This window comes from Carassius carassius, chromosome 20, assembly GCF_963082965.1.
Source record: "Carassius carassius chromosome 20, fCarCar2.1, whole genome shotgun sequence".
NCBI lineage: Eukaryota > Metazoa > Chordata > Actinopteri > Cypriniformes > Cyprinidae > Carassius > Carassius carassius.
The window spans coordinates 13,680,957-13,703,047 of NC_081774.1; the positions used below are offsets into that span (position 1 = coordinate 13,680,957).

The 22,091-nt window shown below is 37.6% G+C and overlaps 2 protein-coding genes across 3 annotated transcripts in view; both read right to left on the reverse strand.

Annotated features, from left to right (window-relative positions):
- Nucleotides 1-3,473, reverse strand: LOC132096406 (MAM and LDL-receptor class A domain-containing protein 1-like). Its single transcript, XM_059501734.1, has 8 exons — nucleotides 3,265-3,473; nucleotides 2,798-3,026; nucleotides 1,576-1,735; nucleotides 1,383-1,497; nucleotides 1,158-1,278; nucleotides 543-633; nucleotides 395-464; nucleotides 1-301 (listed from the first exon to the last, which is right to left on the reverse strand). The coding sequence occupies exons 1-8, from the start codon at nucleotides 3,409-3,411 to the stop codon at nucleotides 212-214; spliced, it is 1,023 nt and encodes a 340-aa protein (XP_059357717.1). The 5' UTR covers nucleotides 3,412-3,473; the 3' UTR covers nucleotides 1-211.
- Nucleotides 3,474-22,091, reverse strand: part of si:ch211-106h4.4 (MAM and LDL-receptor class A domain-containing protein 1) — a 26,078-nt gene continuing 7,460 nt past the window's right edge. Inside the window, exons 14-43 of one of the 2 annotated variants that reach the window (XM_059501732.1) lie at nucleotides 21,588-21,715; nucleotides 21,343-21,511; nucleotides 21,116-21,235; nucleotides 20,880-21,037; nucleotides 20,427-20,522; nucleotides 20,245-20,335; nucleotides 20,037-20,159; nucleotides 19,855-19,957; nucleotides 19,584-19,734; nucleotides 18,968-19,193; nucleotides 18,710-18,836; nucleotides 18,468-18,597; nucleotides 18,293-18,371; nucleotides 18,027-18,191; nucleotides 16,426-16,551; nucleotides 16,103-16,318; nucleotides 15,883-16,002; nucleotides 15,578-15,730; nucleotides 8,170-8,258; nucleotides 7,901-8,074; nucleotides 7,599-7,796; nucleotides 7,386-7,494; nucleotides 6,730-6,852; nucleotides 6,538-6,634; nucleotides 6,210-6,369; nucleotides 5,954-6,068; nucleotides 5,182-5,325; nucleotides 4,912-5,099; nucleotides 4,389-4,554; nucleotides 3,474-3,763 (exon numbers count right to left, since the gene is read on the reverse strand). In XM_059501732.1, coding sequence (XP_059357715.1) covers nucleotides 3,486-3,763; nucleotides 4,389-4,554; nucleotides 4,912-5,099; nucleotides 5,182-5,325; nucleotides 5,954-6,068; nucleotides 6,210-6,369; nucleotides 6,538-6,634; nucleotides 6,730-6,852; nucleotides 7,386-7,494; nucleotides 7,599-7,796; nucleotides 7,901-8,074; nucleotides 8,170-8,258; nucleotides 15,578-15,730; nucleotides 15,883-16,002; nucleotides 16,103-16,318; nucleotides 16,426-16,551; nucleotides 18,027-18,191; nucleotides 18,293-18,371; nucleotides 18,468-18,597; nucleotides 18,710-18,836; nucleotides 18,968-19,193; nucleotides 19,584-19,734; nucleotides 19,855-19,957; nucleotides 20,037-20,159; nucleotides 20,245-20,335; nucleotides 20,427-20,522; nucleotides 20,880-21,037; nucleotides 21,116-21,235; nucleotides 21,343-21,511; nucleotides 21,588-21,715 — 4,322 coding nt within the window. In that variant the 3' untranslated portion in view covers nucleotides 3,474-3,485. Of the gene's footprint in view, nucleotides 3,764-4,388; nucleotides 4,555-4,911; nucleotides 5,100-5,181; nucleotides 5,326-5,953; nucleotides 6,069-6,209; nucleotides 6,370-6,537; nucleotides 6,635-6,729; nucleotides 6,853-7,385; nucleotides 7,495-7,598; nucleotides 7,797-7,900; nucleotides 8,075-8,169; nucleotides 8,259-15,577; nucleotides 15,731-15,882; nucleotides 16,003-16,102; nucleotides 16,319-16,425; nucleotides 16,552-18,026; nucleotides 18,192-18,292; nucleotides 18,372-18,467; nucleotides 18,598-18,709; nucleotides 18,837-18,967; nucleotides 19,194-19,583; nucleotides 19,735-19,854; nucleotides 19,958-20,036; nucleotides 20,160-20,244; nucleotides 20,336-20,426; nucleotides 20,523-20,879; nucleotides 21,038-21,115; nucleotides 21,236-21,342; nucleotides 21,512-21,587; nucleotides 21,716-22,091 lie in introns of those variants that run through there. The other variant, XM_059501733.1, reaches the window with a different exon arrangement.

Sequence of the window (22,091 nt, forward strand, 5' to 3'; positions counted from 1 at the left end):
ATGAGCTGTTTTATTGTGTTTTACATCATATGGTGTCCTCTCAAGTGTGTGCTTTGTTTGGCAATGATTCAGTCCGTCAGGCATTTAAATGCCATATGGCTACAGTTAATCCAAATCGTTGGAGCAATGCAATTATTTCCCATTATAATAAAGATATACAGTAGATGACATGAGATTTACAAAGATTTATTTCTGTCTGTGATTCTTCGTATTATGCAAAAGATATGTCACTTCCATCTACTGAAAAGGAAATATTCCTTAAGTCACTGGAGTTGCCGTCCTCTCCTGTTGATGTTAAACTCTGGTAAAAAAAAATAGCAGTAGGAAACCTCAGAGACAAATTCTTACAACACCATATATAAGTGTATGTTTATAGCCTAGAAAAAATACTGACACTCATGTTGCAGTCAAAGTGGGTATAAGAAAAGTTACTATCAAGAATGTCATCTTCAAGTATAGATTCCCTGTAAAGAAACAAAACATTTCAAAGACGCGTTTCATTCTTATTTCATTAAACTATTCATGTAATGAGTAGAACATACCTTTTAGTTTTTTTCTTCAGCACAAAAAGGACAGCACCAAAAGTAAATATGACAAAAAGTGTCACTCCCACTCCAACGCCAATACCTACAGCTAAACAAACCAAATATTTGAGAAAACACAGTATATGCTGTAGGATCTGACAAGTCACACTTTACAGCACAATCTAATTAATTTACTCAAATACATATGAGCAGGGTTCAAAATGAACACCGTTCAAAAGTTTGAGGTCAGTAAGATGTTTTGTATAAGACATTTATAATGTTACCAAATTATGTTCAATTTCTATTTCAAATAAATGTTCTTTTGAACTTTCTATGAATCTTAAATAAATTTGAATGAATCAATGAAAGATTATTTTCCACAAAAACATTAAGCAGCACAATAGGATCACGTGACACTGAAGACTGGAAAAAAATTCTAACCTACCACATACTTTTGAATGGATGTGTACATAGTTTATGCTACAATTCTAAGACAATATTTTGGCGATGATAAAGTAACATTAACAACTAGAAACATTTAAAAATTCACCCTCCATTGGCAGGTGTAGCAAAAAGTACATTTGGACCCTGCTTATGAGATTATGTAAGACTGGCATGCACTCATATACTTACTGTCACGGTGGTGTGAAGGTGGAGAGGTGGGATATGAATCACAAGGCCCGGGAATGATGTGGAGATCATCAATAGCTATACTTCCTTTGGGACCTGCTCCTTTTAGGTATTCAAATATAAACTGTGGAGAGAGGAGAACAACAATGATGCACTGTTCAAATGTTTTGTTTTGTTTTGTTTTGTTTTGAGTTGATCCTGTGAGGTCTGCATGATGGAGTTTGATACCCAGAAAGGCTCTTGGTATGTCACAAAGATGTTGCCTTTCCTCCACACATCACCCTGATCTCCTGACTCCTCCCATGCTATCTGGCCAAACTTATTTCCGCTGTTATGTGCGGTCCTGGGAAAGAATCGTCTCCATGAATTGTGATCCATGTACATATACATAAAATATGTTTTTTTGGCCATTGTCCTGTACCTGTTATTTTTGTATAACCTGAGCGTTCCAACATTGTATCCATACATATGATAGCAGAATGTGAAGCAGTGTCCTCTGCTGTCAGGGGTGAATATCTCACTCAGGATCATGGCAGTGTCTCCCCAGGCCCCCACAGAACTGTCCATATAAAGGTAATAACCTAAAAACATACGAGCATCACTGTTTACAACTGGTATTTTCTTGTGTATTAAAAGAAAGTGTCACCACTTGTGATTATATTTTAACAAAGGCCCTGATTTGATAACTATAAATAAAGCATATTTGTGTTAAATGCTAATTTTGCTAATCATCAAAGAGAATCTCGTCTTTAAATCATCAAAAAGACCTGTTTAGAGTCAATCATTATTTGTCAGTGATCTTTTCTCTGTTACCTGTTACCACTAGGTGACTCGCTGTATCATTTACATGAAAAACCCAAGTCTTATTTTTTTATTAAAATTTGTATTCTACAAATCCGTAAACAAGAGTGTTTTCAGGCATCACTTTTTGATCCTTTTAAAAACAAAATACCACTACTGAATAAAACTGGATTTTAATATAAGCAAACAGAAATATATTATTTTCAAGCCCAATTCTCTCAACAGACAGGTGAGTAGGAGGGCCTTCAGTGTTGTTCAGATTTTCAGTGTTATACAACAAAGGCAATGATGTCATGTGTTTTTTGATGACCTTTGGTTATGGCTGGAACAAATGTGGCACAAAACATTTTTAAACCCATTGTAACGATATTTAAAATATTAACCTATGTAACCTTTGGCCTTCTAGCGGTTACAAAATAAAACTGCATGTGTTTTGCAGCAGAACATTGTTTTGGCTATTTTACTGTGACAATAAACTTCTAGTTTCACACTATCCACAGCCGGAGCAACTTTTCTCTGTGTACTGAGATATGAACTGACATACATGTGTGAATTATATGTGTATGCACTTTCCACTGAAATCTGTCCCATTGACAGCTCTAAAATATAAAATATTATATGTTTATCATAGTGTATTTGGGTAAAATAAAGACTTGATTTTTTGCACTCTATCTATCTCTCTAACACTCGGATCACTTAAAAAACAGATCTTAATACCAGGATTAAACAGTGCCACAGTTTCTTTCCCAAATCACAGAAAACACAACATCAGATATATCTATACTTCCTTCATGAACCAATTCTAACATTTGAAGGAAGCTCTGTGAAATCTTTCGGCTCACCTGTGGAAGTGTTGGTGGTGTGATCCACACTGGGTCGTGTGTGGTTTCCAGTGCCTGCCTGGGCTCTCAGCCAGTCAGCATCATCCTCCTCCAACAGATTCATCCAGCTGCACAAGTTTACCTCAAAGTCACACTGTCCTGAAGCAGTGCAGGGATAGTGTGAAACCTGAACATCATCAAGTGCTATGACTCCCTGTTCAGTTTGGCCTGTAACCCCCTCCACCACAATCTGAAAAGACAGCTGTGTTAATGAGGACACTCCTACAGTTCCACATCATTAAACTCAATGGTACAGACTGTAGTTTAGTGAACAGATATGTGCAGCTTGTGATCCGTGACTGCTGTACAAACCAGTGACAGCAACTGCATGTAACTTTGAGGCCAGCATTTGCAATAATCTTTGACTGTAAGTCTGAAAATATGTGCTGGATGTTGTGATCAGAGAGAGCGCTGATTCAGGGACTCACCCTGTAGTTTGACTCTGAGACGGTAAGAGGAGTCTGAGCAAACCTCCACAGTCCACCCTGTTCTCCAGACTGGGTCACCAGCAGGGGCTGATCTTTGTCTGAGAACTGCTGATACAGATTTAGTGTCCCAGTGCCCTGTCCCTCCATGTAATACCACAGCTGGAGACACTTGGCATTCCCTGGGAAAGAGGATTGTTTCTTTTCATGGAAGTTTTCTGACTCTAAAGGTAATGGTTTATACATTTCACAGTTGTTATGAAGAGACGTGATTCTCTCTTGCCTGTTTGAAGCAGTGATGTCATTCTAGCAGTATGTCCTTGCACATGGGTAGGCACACTTTCCATATAAAAGTAGTATCCACTCGCTGTGTTGGTTGTATGATCAAAACCAGGTCTAGATTTAGATCGGACATTATTTCCTGACACTCGGATCCAGTCCAGGTCATCATCAGTCTGCTGTATCCAGCCACAATCCCCCTCCTCAAAGTCACAAACTCCATCTGAAACAATTATGGATTGGTAACATTCAAAAACATTCATTTATAAAAATGTCAAATTGTTAATATCAAATTATTAATGTTTTAAAATATTCATTAGATGATGGCAAAGATAATTTTAACTGTAAAAATTGGATAAATTAGCATGCATGATTAAATATTCATAAAAAAATCTACAAATACAAAACTCTAAAGATATTAGGTGATAAACAATATAGTACCAATTTCTTCATGTATTTCAATAATAATAAAAAAACACTTAACTGACAATGTTCAAAGATATATTGTTGTTTCACTACTTCTCAAATCTAGTTATATAAAGGATTATCATAAGTGTAATATTTAAAAGTAATGCAATAAAGGTTTACGGTCAAGATTCCCTTAATCAAATTACCAGGCTCACATTTTTGCATTTTAAAGAAGTTGTTTTTGACATTAATCAGTGCCCTAAATTTGTCACTAAGCTGACAGTTAAAGTTTGATACTGAAAATGGCATCTAGATGGATAAATACTACATTATGTTACAGCTGTGCCAAATTTTTGTGGTGCTCTAGCAAGCATGGAGGACATTTCAACAGGACAGTGTGAAAAACAACAGACCAAATGCTAAGCTATGTTATTAATTACCTGTGGGAGCACAGGCACCTTTAGTGACAGATAAATCATCTATAGCAATATGACCAGATGGCCCTCCAACTGAAGCCTCAATTAATATCTGATGAACTTGTGTCAGTTTGACATGACTCTGAGCCATCTGCCATTCGTTCCCCTGAGAACCCTTCCTTTGCCACATCTACAGTTTAAGGGGGAAAAAAAAAAAATCTGGTAAGTATAAAACATATTTTATAGTAAAACATTTACTACAAAAGTAAAGCATTTACATTTTACTATAAAAGCATTTGAAGAGTTCAGATGCAAAAGCCTCAAATTTTCTTCTAAAATTAGCATTTTTTTCGGGCTCCTATATTTAGGTTGAGTTATTTCACTTTAATGGCATAGAAAAGGACCTATACATTGCCATTAAAGTAAAATTACTGAACCTAAACAAAGCAGGCTGATAAAAATGCTAATTTTAGAAGAAAATTTCTTACATGTGAAATTAGAATAACCCATAAAAGTGCCCTGAAAATGTTATTTTTGTGAGTCTTACTGATGTGATGTGGTTGGATGAAATGTCATATATAGACATTCTTAGTGATCCCACTGTTGCTCCAAACATGTGATACCAGAACGTAAAGCAATACCCATCAGGTCCAGTTGGGGGAGACAGAGGAGACTTCAGATGAGCCATATCCCCAGCTCTGCTGTTACTTGAGCTCTTGATGTGCAAATAATACCCTGTAATAGAGCAAGAGACACATAATTAAGACATGTGATGATTGAGCTGATAGTGATATGGTGATAATGGTTGTTGGCTTACCATTTCCACTGGTGTGGTCGCCCGGAGGACCTGCATTTGGGGTCTCAGTAGGTCCGCTCCATCTCTCCCAGTCTAGGTCCTCTGCAGCTCCCTGGATCCACCCACACAAGTCCTTCTCAAAGGAGCATGTGGCCAAGGAAAAGTCTGGAGTACAGGAAAATTGAGGCTCAATCTCATAATAAAACTACAAATTTAAAAATGCAAAGTATACCTTTCAAATATTTTGGAGTCTGTAATTTTTTATTGTTGTTATAAGAAACCTAAACATTTCTTTGATCAAAAATACAGTAAAAACAGTAATACTGTGAAATATTTTTATAATTTAAAAAGTACGGTTTTCTATTTTAATACATTTTAAAATATAATTTATTCCTCTGCTGGCAAAGCTGAATTTTTATTACAGCTGCTGATTCGGTGCTCAAGAAACTTTTATTATCAATGTTGAAAACAGCTGAGCTGATTAATATTTCTGCAATTAATTTGTTTCAGGATTCAGGAAAAAAACAGCATTTATTTTCAATGGAATTATTTCATAACATTATAAATGAATTTACTGTCACTTTTGATAAATTTGATGTGTTCCTGTTAAATGAAAGTACTGAAAAATTACAGACCTGAAACTTTAAAATATTAGTGTACAGAAGTAGTCAAAATATACACTATTCATTTCTAGATTAATTCCATGACAAGGTAAAACATGATAACCTTGTGTCATATAAAAGAAGTAACATCATTATACAGCTCAAATCTAACTTCTCAGCAGATAACCCACCTGGAGCCTGGTAGTCTTTCTCACAGTTGTGGAAGGAGATATCATCCAGGGCCATGGTCTGAGTTGTAGACCTAGAATCGTCCTGTCTGAGTGAGGTCTGGCTGCTGAAAATGATCTTAAATGGTACACATGAAAAATATGTCCTGAATAAGTGTATGAGACAGGGATACTCAAGGATTAATCTCTAAGGATCAGACTTATGATTGCATGTGTAGAGTGAGTGCTTTGCGTCCCACACACTTTGACATTGGCATACCCTGTAAGGCTGCTCTTGTTTGCCCAGTGGTAAGTGTTCGGGGACCCATTGAGTTGAAGTGCTGCTGGATCGTGACCAGAGCAGCTTCCTGTCCTCCTCTCCCTTCTGAAGGATCACACTGAGATTGCCTACACTTCCTGCACCCATGTGGAAGTGAAACCTAGTGTGCAAGAGATAAACAAGAGAGGACGATTGGGTACAAGGAACATGATTCAGTATTGTGTAATGGAAGTAAATGTTTGTTTCACAAGAATATTTTACTTGGCTTTTTTTAATTAAAAGCGGTCTTGTCACTAATTTTGCACATCATCATTACGAATTAACTCACAGAAGTTGACAGTATGCAGATCTGATAGGCAGGGATGGGCTCTGAAACACTGCCTCATTCTTAGATGGGTCCATGATATGTGTCTGCATGTAGTGCCCTGAGTAGAAGTAAATGGTGAAAAAAGAAGATGAATTGTATTTATTTTGTATATTTTATATATACTCTTCATGGATTGATCTAGCATTAAATTACCTGTTCCAGTGGTGTGGTCAGTGGGCAGATCTGTGTTGTTTAAGGCCTTCACCCATTGCCATTTGTTAGGACCTACACTTATATCACTCCATTGACACTGTCCATTCTCAAAATTGCATGGACCTAGAGAGATATGACAACAATCATACTACTACTAATAATAAATAGTATATATAATAAAAAATATATATAATTTTTAATATATAATGATTAATAATATAATATAATATATACTGTATGAATTAACGAATGAATTAACATTAGTTACCTAAGTTTTATGTGATCTAGAGAAAATGTAAAAAACATTCTGACAATTATATTAAATGTTTTACATTTGTGATCTTGGACCACAAAGCCAGTCATAAGTAGCACGGGTATATTTGTAGCAATAGCCCAAAAATACATTGTATGGGTCAAAATTATATTTTTTTATTTTATGCCAAAAATCAACAGGATATTAAGTAAAGATCATGTTTTATGAAGATATTTTGTAAATTTCCTGCCACAAATTTAAAGGCGATTTTTTAAATATTTTGATTTTTTTTTTGCATCCTCAGATTCCAGATAGTTGTATCTCGGCCAAATATTGTCCTATGCTAACAAATTATATGTCAATGGAAAGAATCTGAAAGTAAATGAATGAATGAATGACTCACCGCACGTTTCTTCATCTTCCCCTAGAGGGCAGTCTAGGACATAATTACACTGAGAACCAGTTGCAATGCACTTTAAACCATCTGATCGCCAGCAGTGAAACTCATTCTCCTGAATTTGACAAACCAAGTGTGAATCAAGAAAAAATGACACTTCATCTTTATACACAAGTCAGTGTATACAATACAGAAGAGTTACATCTGAAATGTCCTAACCTTACAAGGGTTGACTGTTGGTGAAGCTGGAGGAGCATCAGTCGTTGGTGTTGCTGTAGCTGGTGTCATTGTTGGCTCAGGTGTGACTGGCAGCTCACTGTTATCAGGATCATGAACGCATGTCACAGAGAAGGAAATATCGTCAACCGCGGTCTGTGGCACATGAGCCTCACCCATTCCCACATACTGGAAAAGAATCTGAAAATAAAATTGATTCAGATTTATTTATTTTGCATGATTACAGTAGCCTATTTAATGCATTACATTATGTAAACAACTCATATACTGTTACAATCTCTTACCTTGCTCTTAACTGAGGTAGAAAAGGTGACTTCCACTCTTTGCCAGAGGAAGATCTGTCTCACAGACTTGTCCCATAGAATACGGTCATCATCTCCATTAAAAAGCATCCTCAATATGACTACTAGCCTGGCAGATGTGCTATTGTCACTGTGAGAATAGTGGTAGAATGTCACCTGCAAGAACAAGGTATATCAGTACTTATGAAAGAGGCTGTGTTTCTCATTATTTGATTGACACGTGACTGCACGGTGCACTCAGAGTGACTCACGGTGCAATCAGTGCTGGGCAGCAGGGTGCTGGAGATGATCTCTGCTGTCTGGATCTCCCTCAGATCATGTGCTGGTGTAATGTAATGACCTGGAACATGCCATAGCCATTTCATTATAAGAGGACAATAATATAAGTTGTACATTACAAGTCCATACGAAAGATTCAAAATGAAACTACAGCCAATAATACTGTAATAAGTACTGTAATACTGCGTCATCAGGTACTTTTCTTCATATGTGTTGGGAGTGTTCTATTGTCAATAATTTGTTGGCACATGTAAACTTTGTTTTATCCTCTTAAATACAAACTGATTACATGGTTCAGCCAATTTTATGTCTTCTTGATGATTCTGTATTCTGTATAAGCTCAATACAAAGTACTGTTTGTTGGTTTTACAGCTGAAAAAAAAAACAACCCCAGCAATACTACAGAACTGGTTTACTATGTATCCATAGTTTTCTTAAAATAGTTGCCTGTGAATGTACAACAGCACAAATTAATAGGGCCAAACCTAGCACAATTGATGCCAGGATTATATAATAGTTTATTTTTTTACTCTTATTGGAATATATAAATTGATTATATGTCTGTTGTTGTCGAACAAATAAAATATCAGTGGTACATTAACCATTTTATATATTTCTATAAAACAATAATAAAAAAAATTGCCTCAGGTTATGTATGTAACCATGGCTCCCTGAGAAGGGAACGAACCACTGCGTTGTCTAGACGTTGCTATGGGTAATTCCTTAAGGCATGACTAGTGTCTTAAGCATACATCTAAACACAACAATAACATTGGCCGGCGACAGCCTGTGACGTCATTAACTGGTGCGACCACAGTATAAAAGGGTGACGGGAGCACACGTCATCTGCTTCTTTATATGAAGCTTCCATGCGAAGCATGGCAAGTGAACTAGAGGGTGCAGTGTCTCATATGTAACCTGAGTTGTTCTCTTCCAAGGAAACATTAACACCTTTGACCAATAGCCTAGCAGAACTCAGAACAAAAACCAGCAGTAAAGTAGATGAAGGATTTAAAGGCAGCCGAGCATGTCTTGACCTTCTTAAACTTAGGCGAAAAGCTCACAAGGGGAAACTGGTGCATCAAGAAGAAAGTTGCCTCTAGACGCCTCTACATAACCATCATAGCCGCCATGGATCTGCCAATGGCAGTGGCAGCCTGCTTAGTGGCACATAGAGCAAGATCTGTGGTGTGACACAACTCAACCACCTCATCAGGGGATAGACCCTGAACTTTATCCAGAGCAGATCAGCCTGATAAGCCTGAAACACTGCCATGGTATGCAACGAGGCTGCAGCCAGACCTTCTGCTGCATATGCCCTGCCATTCAAACGAGATGTATCCTGAAGGGGTTTGGATGGCATGGAGGGAGCCTTAAGAGAAGATGTCTCCCCCATAGAGGGATAGCAGGCCATCATCTCTTAAACAGGGGACATCTTCTCATAACCATTCTCACACATCCCTTCAATGCTTGCATAACTAGTATGCTGAAAGTTATGGATGTGAGATGAGAATGGATTTTTCCAAACCTTCTCGATCTTCACATGGAAATCGGGAAGAAGTGGAAGGCTCACTTGAGTTGGAGGGCTATGGCTAGAAAGATAACGCTCGTAGAGGCGCCCACGAGGCGCTTCAGAATCAAGTCAAGTCACCTTTATTTATATAGCGCTTTAAACAAAATACATTGCGTCAAAGCAACTGAACAACATTCATTAGGAAAACAGTGTGTCAATAATGCAAAATGATAGTTAAAGGCAGTTCATCATTGAATTCAGTGATGTCATCTCTGTTCAGTTAAATAGTGTCTGTGCATTTATTTGCAATCAAGTCAACGATATCGCTGTAGATGAAGTGACCCCAGCTAAGCAAGCCAGAGGCGACAGCGGCAAGGAACCGAAACTCCATCGGTGACAGAATGGAGAAAAAAACCTTGGAAAAAACCAGGCTCAGTTGGGGGGCCAGTTCTCCTCTGACCAGACGAAACCAGTAGTTCAATTCCAGGCTGCAGCAAAGTCAGATTGTGCAGAAGAATCATCTGATTCCTGTGGTCTTGTCCTGTTGGTCCTCTGAGACAAGGTCTTTATAGGGGATCTGTATCTGGGGCTCTAGTTGTCCTGGTCTCCGCTGTCTTTCAGGGCAGTAGAGGTCCTTTCTAGGTGCTGATCCGTCATCTGGTCTGGATACGTACTGGATCCGGGTGACTGCAGTGACCCTCTGATCTGGATACAGACTGGATCTGGTGGCTACGGTGACCTCGGAATAAGAGAGAAACAGACAAATATTAGCGTAGATGCCATTCTTCTAATTATGTAACAAGTACATAGGGTGTTATGGGAAGTGTTCCTGGTTCCGGTTTACCTAATTAATGCAGCCTAAAAATCCTTTAACGGATTTGGATATTAAAAGCATATTAGTATGTTATGTGTAAGACAGGTTTAAGAAATGGGTCATTAATCTAGATTTCAACTGCAAGAGTATGTCTGCCTCCCGAACAATGTTAGGTAGGTTATTCCAGAGTTTAGGCGCCAAATAGGAAAAGGATCTACCGCCCGCAGTTGATTTTGATATTCTAGGTATTATCAAATTGCCTGAGTTTTGAGAACGTAGCGGACGTAGAGGATTATAATGTAAAAGGAGCTCATTCAAATACTGAGGTGCTAAACCATTCAGGGCTTTATAAGTAATAAGCAATATTTTAAAATCTATATGATGTTTGATAGGGAGCCAGTGCAGTTTTGACAGGACCGGGCTAATATGGTCATACTTCCTGGTTCTAGTAAGAACTCTTGCTGCTGAATTTTGGACTAGCTGTAGTTTGTTTACTAAGCGTGCAGAACAACCACCCAATAAAGCGTTTCAATAATCTAACCTTGAGGTCATAAATGCATGGATTAACAATTCTGCATTTGACATTGAGAGCATAGGCCGTAATTTAGATATATTTTTGAGATGGAAAAATGCAGTTCTACAAATGCTATAAACGTGGCTTTCTAAGGAAAGATTGCGATCAAATAGCACACCTAGGTTCCTAACTGATGACGAAGAATTGACAGAGCAACCATCAAGTCTTAGACAGTGTTCTAGGTTATTACAAGCAGAGTTTTTTAGGTCCTATAATTAACACCTCTGTTTTTTCAGAATTTAGCAGTAAGAAATTACTCGTCATCCAGTTTTTTATATCGACTATGCATTCCATTAGTTTTTTAAATTGGTGTGTTTCACTGGGTCGCAAAGAAATATAGAGCTGAGTATCATCAGCATAAGAGTAGCGGCCCTAGTACTGAGCCTTGAGGTACTCCATACTTGTGATCCGCACTTGTGATCGATATGATACATCTTCATTCACTGCTACGAACTGATGGCAGTCATATAAGTAAGATTTAAATCATGCTAATGCACTTCCATTAATGCCAACAAAGTGTTCAAGTCTATGCAAAATAATTTTGTGGTCAATTGTGTCAAACGCAGCACTAAGATCCAATAAAACTAATAGAGAGACACACCCACGATCAGATGATAAGAGCAGATCATTTGTAACTCTAAGGAGAGCAGTCTCAGTACTATGATACGGTCTAAATCCTGACTGGAAATCCTCACATATACCATTTTTCTCTAAGAAGGAATATAATTGTGAGGATACCACCTTTTCTACTATCTTGGACACAAAAGGGAGATTCGAGATTGGTCTATAATTAACTAGTTCTTTGGGGTCAAGTTGTGGTTTTTTGATGAGAGGCTTAATAACAGCCAGTTTGAAGATTTTGGGGACATATCCTAATGACAATGAGGAATTAATAATAGTAAGAAGAGGATCTTTGACTTCTGGAAGCACTTCTTTTAGGAGCTTAGATGGTATAGGGTCTAACATACATGTTGTTGGTTTAGATGATATAACAAGTTTATACAATTCTTCCTCTCCTATAGTAGAGAATGAGTGGAACTGTTCCTCAGGGGGTCTATAGTGCACTGTCTGATGCGATACTGTAGCTGACGGCTGAATGGTTGCAATTTTATCTCTAATAGTATCGATTTTAGAAGTAAAGTAGTTCATAAAGTCATTACTGCTGTGGTGTTGGGAAATGTCAACACTTGTTGAGGCTTTATTCTTCGTTAATTTAGCCACTGTATTGAATTAATACCTGGGGTTATGTTTGTTTTCTTCTAAAAGAGAAGAAAAGTAATCGGATCTAGCAGTTTTGAATGCTTTTCTGTAGGATAGGTTACTTTCCTTCCAAGCAATACGAAATAGCTCTATTTTTGTTTTCCTCCAGCTGCGCTCCATTTTTCTGGCTGCTCTCTTTAGGGTGCGAGTATGTTCATTATACCATGGTGTCAAACTGTTTTCCTTAACCTTTTCTTAAGCGTAAAGGAGCAACTGTATTTAAAGTGCTAGAAAAGAGAGAGTCCATAGTTTCTGTTACATCATCAAGTTGTTCTGAGGTTTTGGATATGCTAAGGAATTTGGATACATCAGGAAGATAACTTAAAAAGCAGTCTTTTGTGGTAGAAGTGATGGTTCTTCCATACTTGTAACAAGAAGTAGAATTTACAATTTTGGCTATATGAAGTTTGCACAAAACTAAATAATGATCTGAGATATCATCACTTGGCTGCATAATTTCAACACTATCAACATCAATTCCATGTGACAGTATTAAATCTAGAGTATGATTTCGACAATGAGTAGGTCCTGAAACATGTTGTCTTACCCCAATAGAGTTCAAAACGTCTATAAATGCTGATCCCAATGCATCTTTTTTTTATTATCAACATGGATATTAAAATCACCAAATATTAAAACTTTATCTGCAGCCAAAACTAACTCGGATGTAAAATCACCAAACTCTTTAATAAAGTCTAAAATATGGTGCCCTGGTGGCCTGTATACAGTAGCCAGTACAAACATAACAGGGGATTTATCATTAACATTTGTTTCTCTGGATAATGTTATATGAAGCACCATTACTTCAAACGAGTTATACTTGAAGCCTGCCCTCTGAGAAATCCTGAAAACGTTGTTGTAAATTGAAGCAACACCTCCCCCTTTGCCTTTTAGATGCGGCTCATGTTTATAACAGTAATCTTTGGGGGTGGACTCATTTAAAATAATGTAATCATCAGGATTTAGCCAGGTTTCTGTCAAACAGAGCACATCTATATTGTGATCAGTGATCATATTATTTACAAAAAATTGTTTTCGTAGAAAGGGATCTGATATTCAATAAGCCAAGCTTTATCATTTGTTTATCCATATTGCATCTGTTTTTTATTTGTTGAACCTCAATTAAATTGTTAATCTTAACTTGGTTTGGACGTTTTTTGTATTTTCTAGTTCGGGGAACAGACACAGTCTCTATAGTGTGATATCTAGGTGAAAGAGTCTCTATGTGCTGAGAATTAGCTGACCTCTGTGACGTGAGGCAGCTAGCAGACGGCCGGTTTAGCCAGTCTGTCTGCTTCCTGACCTGGGCCCCAGTTAGTAAAGTATAAACACTAAGACTATTTGCCATATTTCTAGACAGAAGAGTGGCGCCACCCCAGGAGGGATGAAGACCATCTCTTTTCAACAGGTCAGGTCTGCCCCAAAAGCTCGTCCAATTGTCTATGAAACCTATGTTATTCTGTGGGCACCACTTAGACATCCAGCCATTGAGTGATGCCAATCTGCTATGCATCTTGTCACCACAGTAAGCAGGGAGGGGACCAGAGCATATTACAGTGTATGACATCGTGCTTGCAAGTTCACACACCTCTTTAATGTTATGTTTGTTGTTCTCTGACTGGCGAAGTCAAACATAATTAGCGCCGGCATGAATAACAATCTTACTGTATTTACGTTTAGCATTAGCCAGCACTTTTAAATTTGCCAAGATGTCAGGCGCTCTGGCTCCGGGTAAACATTTGACTATGGTGGCTGGTGTCTCTATATTCATGTTCAGTACAATAGAATCACCAATAACTAGAGCACTTTCATCAGGTTTTTCATTACTGAGTGGGGAGAACCTGTTTAATGTTTTGATCGGAACAGAAGAGCGGTGTTTTGACCCATGACTGCGCTGCCTCACTGTCACCCAATTGCCCTGCTGCAGGGGCTCTGTTGCCGGAACTGAACAATTTACAGGAATCCCTGAGCTAGACGCATCCAAAGCCGTATCTAGAGCCCTAACATTCTTACTGTCCTCAATTAAAGTTTGGATGCGTGTCTCTAATTCTGAAATCTTCTCTGTCAGCATAACTATTTCCCTGCATTTATCACATGTGAATCCCTCATCTGCGACAGAGATAGATAAACTGTACATGTGGCAAGAGGTGCAAATAACAATAGCAGGAGAAGCCATTACTCACCATGCTTGATGAAATATTCTTACTGCGGTTGTTTGATGAACTTGTGAAAAACTGGAGCGAGAGAGAGGAGAGGAGAAAAGAAAACAGCGATAGGTTCGAATGAAAACGCTAATGACAAGCTAACGAGTGCTAACGATTTGCAGGTGTACTGCACTCACAGATATAAAATAAAAGTGAACGATCAAAATTAATCTGATAAGATTGAGCGATAATATCATAAACATGGTGTGAATTAAGTTATATTTTATCACTTTAAAAAAACAGAGAGTGATAGTAAGATAAAGATTCTAGAGAAAAAAATAAAATAAAAACAGCTACACGGAGCTACGATTAGCTACAGAAGGCCAACAGGAAGTAGAGAAAACACTGTCCAACAGCGACACCCGCAATCAGAATCAGAATCAGAAAGAGCTTTATTGCCAAGTATGCTTGCGCATACAAGGAATTTGTTTTAGTGACATAAGCTTCCAGTACACAGAGACAACAACACACAAAGAAAAAAATATATAAAAAAAATAAATAAAATAGGCAAATAAATAAGTGTATAAACAATTGTGCTATAAATGATAATGGAATAGGATTGAGTAAGATGCAGGGATGTACTAGGATGGAGGGGTAACAAATAAATATAAGGATATTGCACATTTCACATTTTCTCATTTGCACATGCTAAGTCAAGCCTCGCTGTGGCGCAATCCATAACCGCAATGCTCTCGCTCAAACAAAATACGCAAAGATTGTGTGTGTCATCAGGTGTCAAATAATGAGGACATGGATCCACACACATCTTAAATGCATCAGTGCTCGCCATGGTAAAGAAGAATTATCACTCTTACCAGAAATGCATCCATCAACAAAACAGCCCATATAGATGAAGAAGAGAAATGTTTGTAACATTATAAAGTTCTTTGTTGCCACTTTTGATTTGCTCTTGCTGAATAAAATTATTTAAAAAAAAATCAAAAAAAAAATCTTACAGACCACAAACGTTTGAACAGTAGTGTATGTACTTAAATTTGAGAAGGAATTAGTGTACCTGCTGCAGTATTGCGGGTGTGATCTCTTGGTGGTCCATGCTTAGGCCAGGCCTGTTCTCCTTTCTGCAAAATCCAGCCAGCTTTCAAGTCACTCTTTTCCCACGAGCACATACCATGTTCGAAACTGCAGCGATGGGTAAAACCCTTTACATCTAGACCGACAAAACAGTACAGTACAGTTTTTCATTCTATGTAACTGTCCTGTTGGACTTCAAAAGTGCCTTCAAAGCTCAAAAAACAAAAAGACCTCGACAGAATTGTATTTTTGATAATTCAAACAGAAATTAAAAACCCACAGTCATACCACAGAGCTCTTCATCTGTACCATCACCACAGTCATCGCTGTAGTCACACACTCTGTTTGGCTCCACACACACCTTGTTCAGACATGTAAACATTCCCTCTTGACAAGATTCTTGAGGCCCTGAAGAAGAAATAATGTATGATTGACTAATGTCTTGGGCCATGGTTAAGGTTACAGTTATATGACTGCTGCAGATTAAGTGGATGTGTTTGTAACCTGCCTGGCAGAGTGCAGTTGAAGAAGGAGATGTCATCTATAGCAATGTCACCGAGCTCACTGTAGGTTCTGGTAGCCTCGAAGAGGAGAGTGAAAACTTGATGTGTGCGACCCACACTTAACTCTGCCCGATGCCACTCATCTCCATGATTACCAGACATCCACCACAAGGGCGTCCTCCTTGTGCCCTCCTGAAGGAACACTTTCAGTTCCCCAATACCTGGCAAATATGAGATAAAGCAGATAAATAAACTAGAGAATAAATATTTTTGTATTACCAGAAATACTGTAAAGTCTCAATGTTACGCTTAAAACATCTAGTCTTACTCTCTCCAAACATGTGGTAGTAGAATTCAAATAGACACTCATTGCTGGCCTCTTTCATGGTGGGACTCTGTAGAGCAGCATAGCTGTTCTGCTCACCACGACTGGCTTCTACTGTCATGTACCAGCCTAAAAGAAGTACATGCTTTTATTAATTATATGACACTGATAACATTCTGTTTTTGCATTATATATTAGGGGAATTCTGACTTAGTCCCTCAAATAAATTCGTTTCAAAGAACTGGTTACCAAGAAAACAATTGATCAATTCTTTAAGTCATTATGCAATCCCTAAACCCAGTGTGGCATTCCATATGTTCTAAAATGCTCCTCTGAAGCCTTATGTGTGTTCAGTCTATAGAGTTTTTTATTAATATGTATGATCCCACTTTATATTAAGTGTCCCTAACCTTTGTATTTACAAAGTAACTACATGTTTACGTAGTATGTAACTACAGCTGTAAAATTTTTGTAGCTACACACATGTAACAACCCTCTGAGTGGTGTTTTGCAAGTACAAATGTGTAACAGGACATATACAACTAAATTTTGTAACAATAATAAGTATAAAACTAATTGGAACCATTTGAGCCAGGGGGTGGAGATGGGTAGGTTTAGGGTCAGGTAAAGTGGATTTGCCTTTTCACTTGACAATACAAAAATTGCTGGTTTAAAATTACTTAAGTTTATTTTCTTTTCATTCATTTTTTTTTTGATGATGATATACTATGGAGCCCCGCACATGACATGCAAGAAAAAATAAATAAAGTGTGTGCACGATTTACTAATTCGTTTCCTTAATGTTCTAAAACGTGCATACGATTACTATTGCGTTCCCTCGATTTACTATTGCGTTCCATCGATTTGCTAAATCGTGCGCACGATTTAGTAAATCGAGGGAACGAATTAGTAAGCCGTGAGCACAATTTATAAATCGAGTGAACGAAAAAGTCAATCGAGGAAACGCAATAGTAATCATGTGCATGTTTTAGTACATTGAGGGAACGAATTAGTAAATCATGCACACGATTTAGCCTAATATTTTTTCCTGCATGTCATGTGCAGGGCTCCGTGATATACAGGTATACATGAAAACGTTTGAGAACCATTGTGTTAAAAAATTATGAGAAAAAAAAAATCATGGTTTCCAGAAGAATTTCAAATGGTCAAACTGTTTTCAACTTCGATAATAATAATGTTTCTTGAGCACCAGATTGAGCACTGGAAGGGAGCTATATAAATAAAATGTATTAGTATTATTAATATTATTATTACTGTATTATTATTATTAAATGAGCATATTAGAATGATTTCTAAAGAATCGTGTGACTGGAGTAATAATGGAGTAATAATGCAGAAAATTCAACTTTGATATCACAGGAAAAAGATTTCAATATAAAACAGTTACAGTACTTTGAATTCTAATATTTTTTCAAAATATTACTGTTTTTACTGTATTTTTGATCAAATAAATGCAGCCTTGATGAACATAAGAGACATATATACATATAAAAAAAACTCACTTACATCAAAGTTTTTGAATGGTACAAAAAAAAAAAGGTAATAGATTTATTCTGGGATCTTTGTCGTCTGAAAGATTTTACCCAGCTCTGTGCCAGTAGTGTGATCCACTGATGGTCCAGTGTTGGCGGTGGTTGTACCATTCTGGTCCCTTTCCCAAACAAACTGTCCAACACTGATATCTTTCCATTCACAGGTGCCTTTCTCGAAGTCACAGCCAACAAACACTCCACTTTCCACACTGATGACTGAATGTAAATCAATACAAAACATTAACCATTCCTTAAATAATGTTTTTATAATACAAAACTATTTTTTTTCACCTTGTAGAAAGCACTGAGCCATTTACCTTTACATGGCCCATTCGTCAGTCTAATGTCATCCACAGCGATGTAGCCTTCACTGCCCATTTGAGCCTCTATATGAATCTGATATTCAAGATTTACAAATGTTACATGGCATGATTATAAATGGATATAATATAATGGTAAAAGCTTTCCAAATAATAGATGGGTATTTCACACCTGAAAGGGTTTGGTCTCAGCTATGGTGACAGAGACATTTTTCCAGTTGCTCCCAGTGATTTGTGTTTCAAACAACAGTTCTTGCTCTGTTGCACCTGAATCTAATAGCACACTAAGGATTCCAGGGTCACTGCCAATAGAAAAGTACACCAGAAAAACTGCATTAATCACAACTGACAGTCCAACGGTAGAAGAGAGGGTGTCTTTAGCTTAAGCAAAAATATGGCAAAGCAAGAGCAGACCTTCCATCCATATGGTACCAGAACTCAAAACAAGAGTCACTGGTTGGCTGGATCTTTTCTGAGATCAGCACAGAACTGCTTTTTTGGCCTTGTGTGTTCCTCAGAGATGGACTCAAAAGAAACTTGCCTGAGAAAGCAACAGGAAAAACAATGTTCATCATGTGTTGTGTCTAATCAGCTGTCCTGATATATAATTTGACTTGTGAAAAATGTTTGCAATAATCAACAAAAACAATAGATAAAGGAGTAAACTCTCACCATCTGCAGTGTGAGTAGTGTAATCGACCAGAGGACCTCTGTAGTGACCGTCTGCATGAATCCAGTCATGTCCATCTCTGACGCCATTAGCAGCATTCACCCATGTACACTTTCCTGACTCAAAATCACAACTTCCTCTTGAGCAACATGCTCCCGTTTTAAATGAGACATCGTCCAGAATAATAAATGACTCAGAGTTTGCACTGAGCTCTGCTCTGAATGCCACCTGTGTGTGAATGCAAAATCACGAATAAATGCAGAAAAAACACATACCATACTGTATACTTCTTTCATAAGTGAAGATATTAAAATGCAGAAAATGCATGTGTTAGGTATCTTGTTTGTTTCTCTGAAAGTAATATTTTGAAAAAAGCACAGGAAGGAGAGACTGAATCAGGTAAAGAAAAAATGATGACTCTTTATGATCCAGAAATAACTCAAGTGAAAATAAGAACAGAAGAAAAGCAAATAATTTGGACCAGTTCTTTTATTTAAACAATCTGATTCATTAATTAATTGACAAATTGCTACTCGGCTGGGGTGGGTATAAAAATGATCAGTGAAAAGCAGAATTTTTATTTTAGAAGCAAATACAAATTACAAAATAAAAACTCACTCTGAATTCAGAGGGAGATGACACAGTGACTTCTGCCACCTCCCAACTATCAGAAGATGCTCCAGAAAGAGACCAGAGAGCTGGACCCAGCTCCCCATTTAGAAATACATGTACTGACAGAGAATCACCTGAGCCTGCAGACAGCCAATACCTACAAACAGGCAAAACACAATGAAACGTACTGAATAGTCAATAACTGATTGTTAAGGCTGAGAAAGCGCTTAACTACAAATCTGTCCAATAATGGACAAATATAAGATTATTAGCATACCAGAACTGCACGCAGGACTCTGTAGATGGGCTATACTCTGGTGTCAGAAGATTTGAGACCACTGGTTTATCAAGTTTGGCTCCAAGCACAGCCATTGAATGGCCTGTCATGTGACATAAATACATTGCATGGGTTATTACATGACTAAAGTCCTTTCACAACAAAAACGGTTGTTTACTCACCAAGTTCAGTTCTATATGTATGGTCTGCATGGCCACTGCTGCCGTCCACATGGAGCCAGATAGAGCTGTCAGTCACATCGGACTCAAAGCCACAAAGTGAAGGAGACTCGAATCCACACGGGTCTTTGAGGGAGATATCACACAGGTGGGCTTTAATGGCTGAGAATGGCTGATATTTGGATAAGATGCTCTGAATGCTTTGACTCACTGTGCTCTACACAGGCTCCTACAGTCACTCTGAGGTCATCGATGGCTATGAAGCCTCTGCCTCCTGCTGCTCTGATCACCGAGAACTTCACCTGCACAAGGTGATAATCATATTCTCCTTTTTGGTAAATATGTATAATTGTGGATTGAGATTTAGACAACATTTCAGGGGACAACTCTTACTCGATCAACATCCGCAGTACTAATGGAAACCTGTGCGTTCAGCCACTCAGAGTTCTGGGAGCCTCTTCTTGTCCATGCGATGGTTTCCATTGTTTTCTGAAACCAGCAATACTCATGTTTTTTTACATAACAAAAATAACTTTTTGGATTTTGAGAAAAGATTGTCTGAACTTCCTTTGAAATAACTTGTAAAAATTGCAACATTTGTAAAAATTTGCTAAGAAAATTTATAAATATTGTGTTTAAAAGAAATGATAAAACTACCTATTGAAAAAGCAATATTGTTATGTTAGCTACAGTATATTGAAAATGCTCAGTTTGTTTAATTTCTACATAGGAAATCATTTGCATGCAATATTCATACGAGTCTAACTTAAAAAAAAGTTATTTATCATCCAAACAAGTTTAAGATTCATAAGCAATGAAAGGAATGAGACATTCAATGTTGAATACCGTCTCGACTAGCAGATCTAAGCTTCCAAGAGATGCTCCTAACATGTAGTACCAGAATCCAATACAGACGTCAGTGCTCTGAATTATCATTGGCGTGGAAATGACAGCTGCCTCACCGGTTTCATGTTCTCCAGACATATTTACAATAAGATAAAACCCTGCAAGAGAAAAGATGAAGATGTAAAAAAAAATTACAGACTGATCAGCTCTGTGAAATATGCATAATAGAATCTTACCATTGTTGTTTTTTATGGTGTGGTCATATAAAGGTCCTAGCAATGGCTCATTCACCTGTCCAGCCTTCTGATGGGTCCAGTCAAATCCATCATCTGTCTCCTGGACCCAGTTACATAGTCCTACAAGCAAACATCTGGAATATTTAGCAAACGGCCCATGATAAACACACATTTACACTTGTATATACCTATAGCGCACATCCATGTTTTGCTTATTCATCTCTTACCCTCCTGAAAATTGCAGTCCATCGAGGACACAGGTGGTGTGGTGGGCTCGGTTGTGGGTGCAGGTGTTGTTGGGGTAAGATCAGAGCAGTGTGTGTTCCTCCTGATATAGATGTCATCCAAAGCAATGACCCCAGAGTCTAAGAATGAACGCACGGCTTCAAACACAATCTGCAAACAGAGAGGTTTAAGTCACTTGCTGTCAAGTATCTGTATACTGTCATGTTTTTGTGTATCAGCCTCTCACCTGGTGTCGTTCAGATGATTTGTAGTCAATAGTGAGATGGTGCCACACATTCTGCTGATTGCCAATTTGACTCCACAGACAGCGTAGAGAACCAGACTCATTTACATAAACTGCTAGTTTAAGCTTGTCTACAACAATAAAAACAAGGAAGAAAAATTATGGTTTTATACTGTCTCAATTAGTCATAGCAATAGACTACCCCAATGAATATACACTATACAGTATATGATTTCAGTTTGCATGTTGATTGTATGTGTTTGATTTATTTATTTATTTAGCATTTTACTTTTAGGGTTGAATTATGTTAATATATTAACATTAATTGAAATAATTTTAAGTCATCTTGTGGCCACCTTAATAATGTGGAGTTTGCTTAGTTGAGAAACACTGTTTTAGATTATTAAAAAAAAAAAACTCAATTATATCTTTCAATTATTAGGAACAGCAACAAAGACTGGAAGTAAACTGTTAACTGCTGTAGCAAGTTTTTTTCAGAACACTCTT

Bases quoted from the DNA above. Each gene is read 5' to 3' on its own strand.
- LOC132096406 (XM_059501734.1), bottom strand. From the start codon at position 3,411: ATGGAGGGACAGGGCACTGGGACACTAAATCTGTATCAGCAGTTCTCA. The intron at 1,498-1,575 runs GTACAGGACAAT...ATTCTTTCCCAG, and splicing joins AGGTTATACAAAAATAACAG to GACCGCACATAACAGCGGAA. The intron at 634-1,157 runs GTAAGTATATGA...TGGTTTGTTTAG, and splicing joins ACCTTCACACCACCGTGACA to CTGTAGGTATTGGCGTTGGA.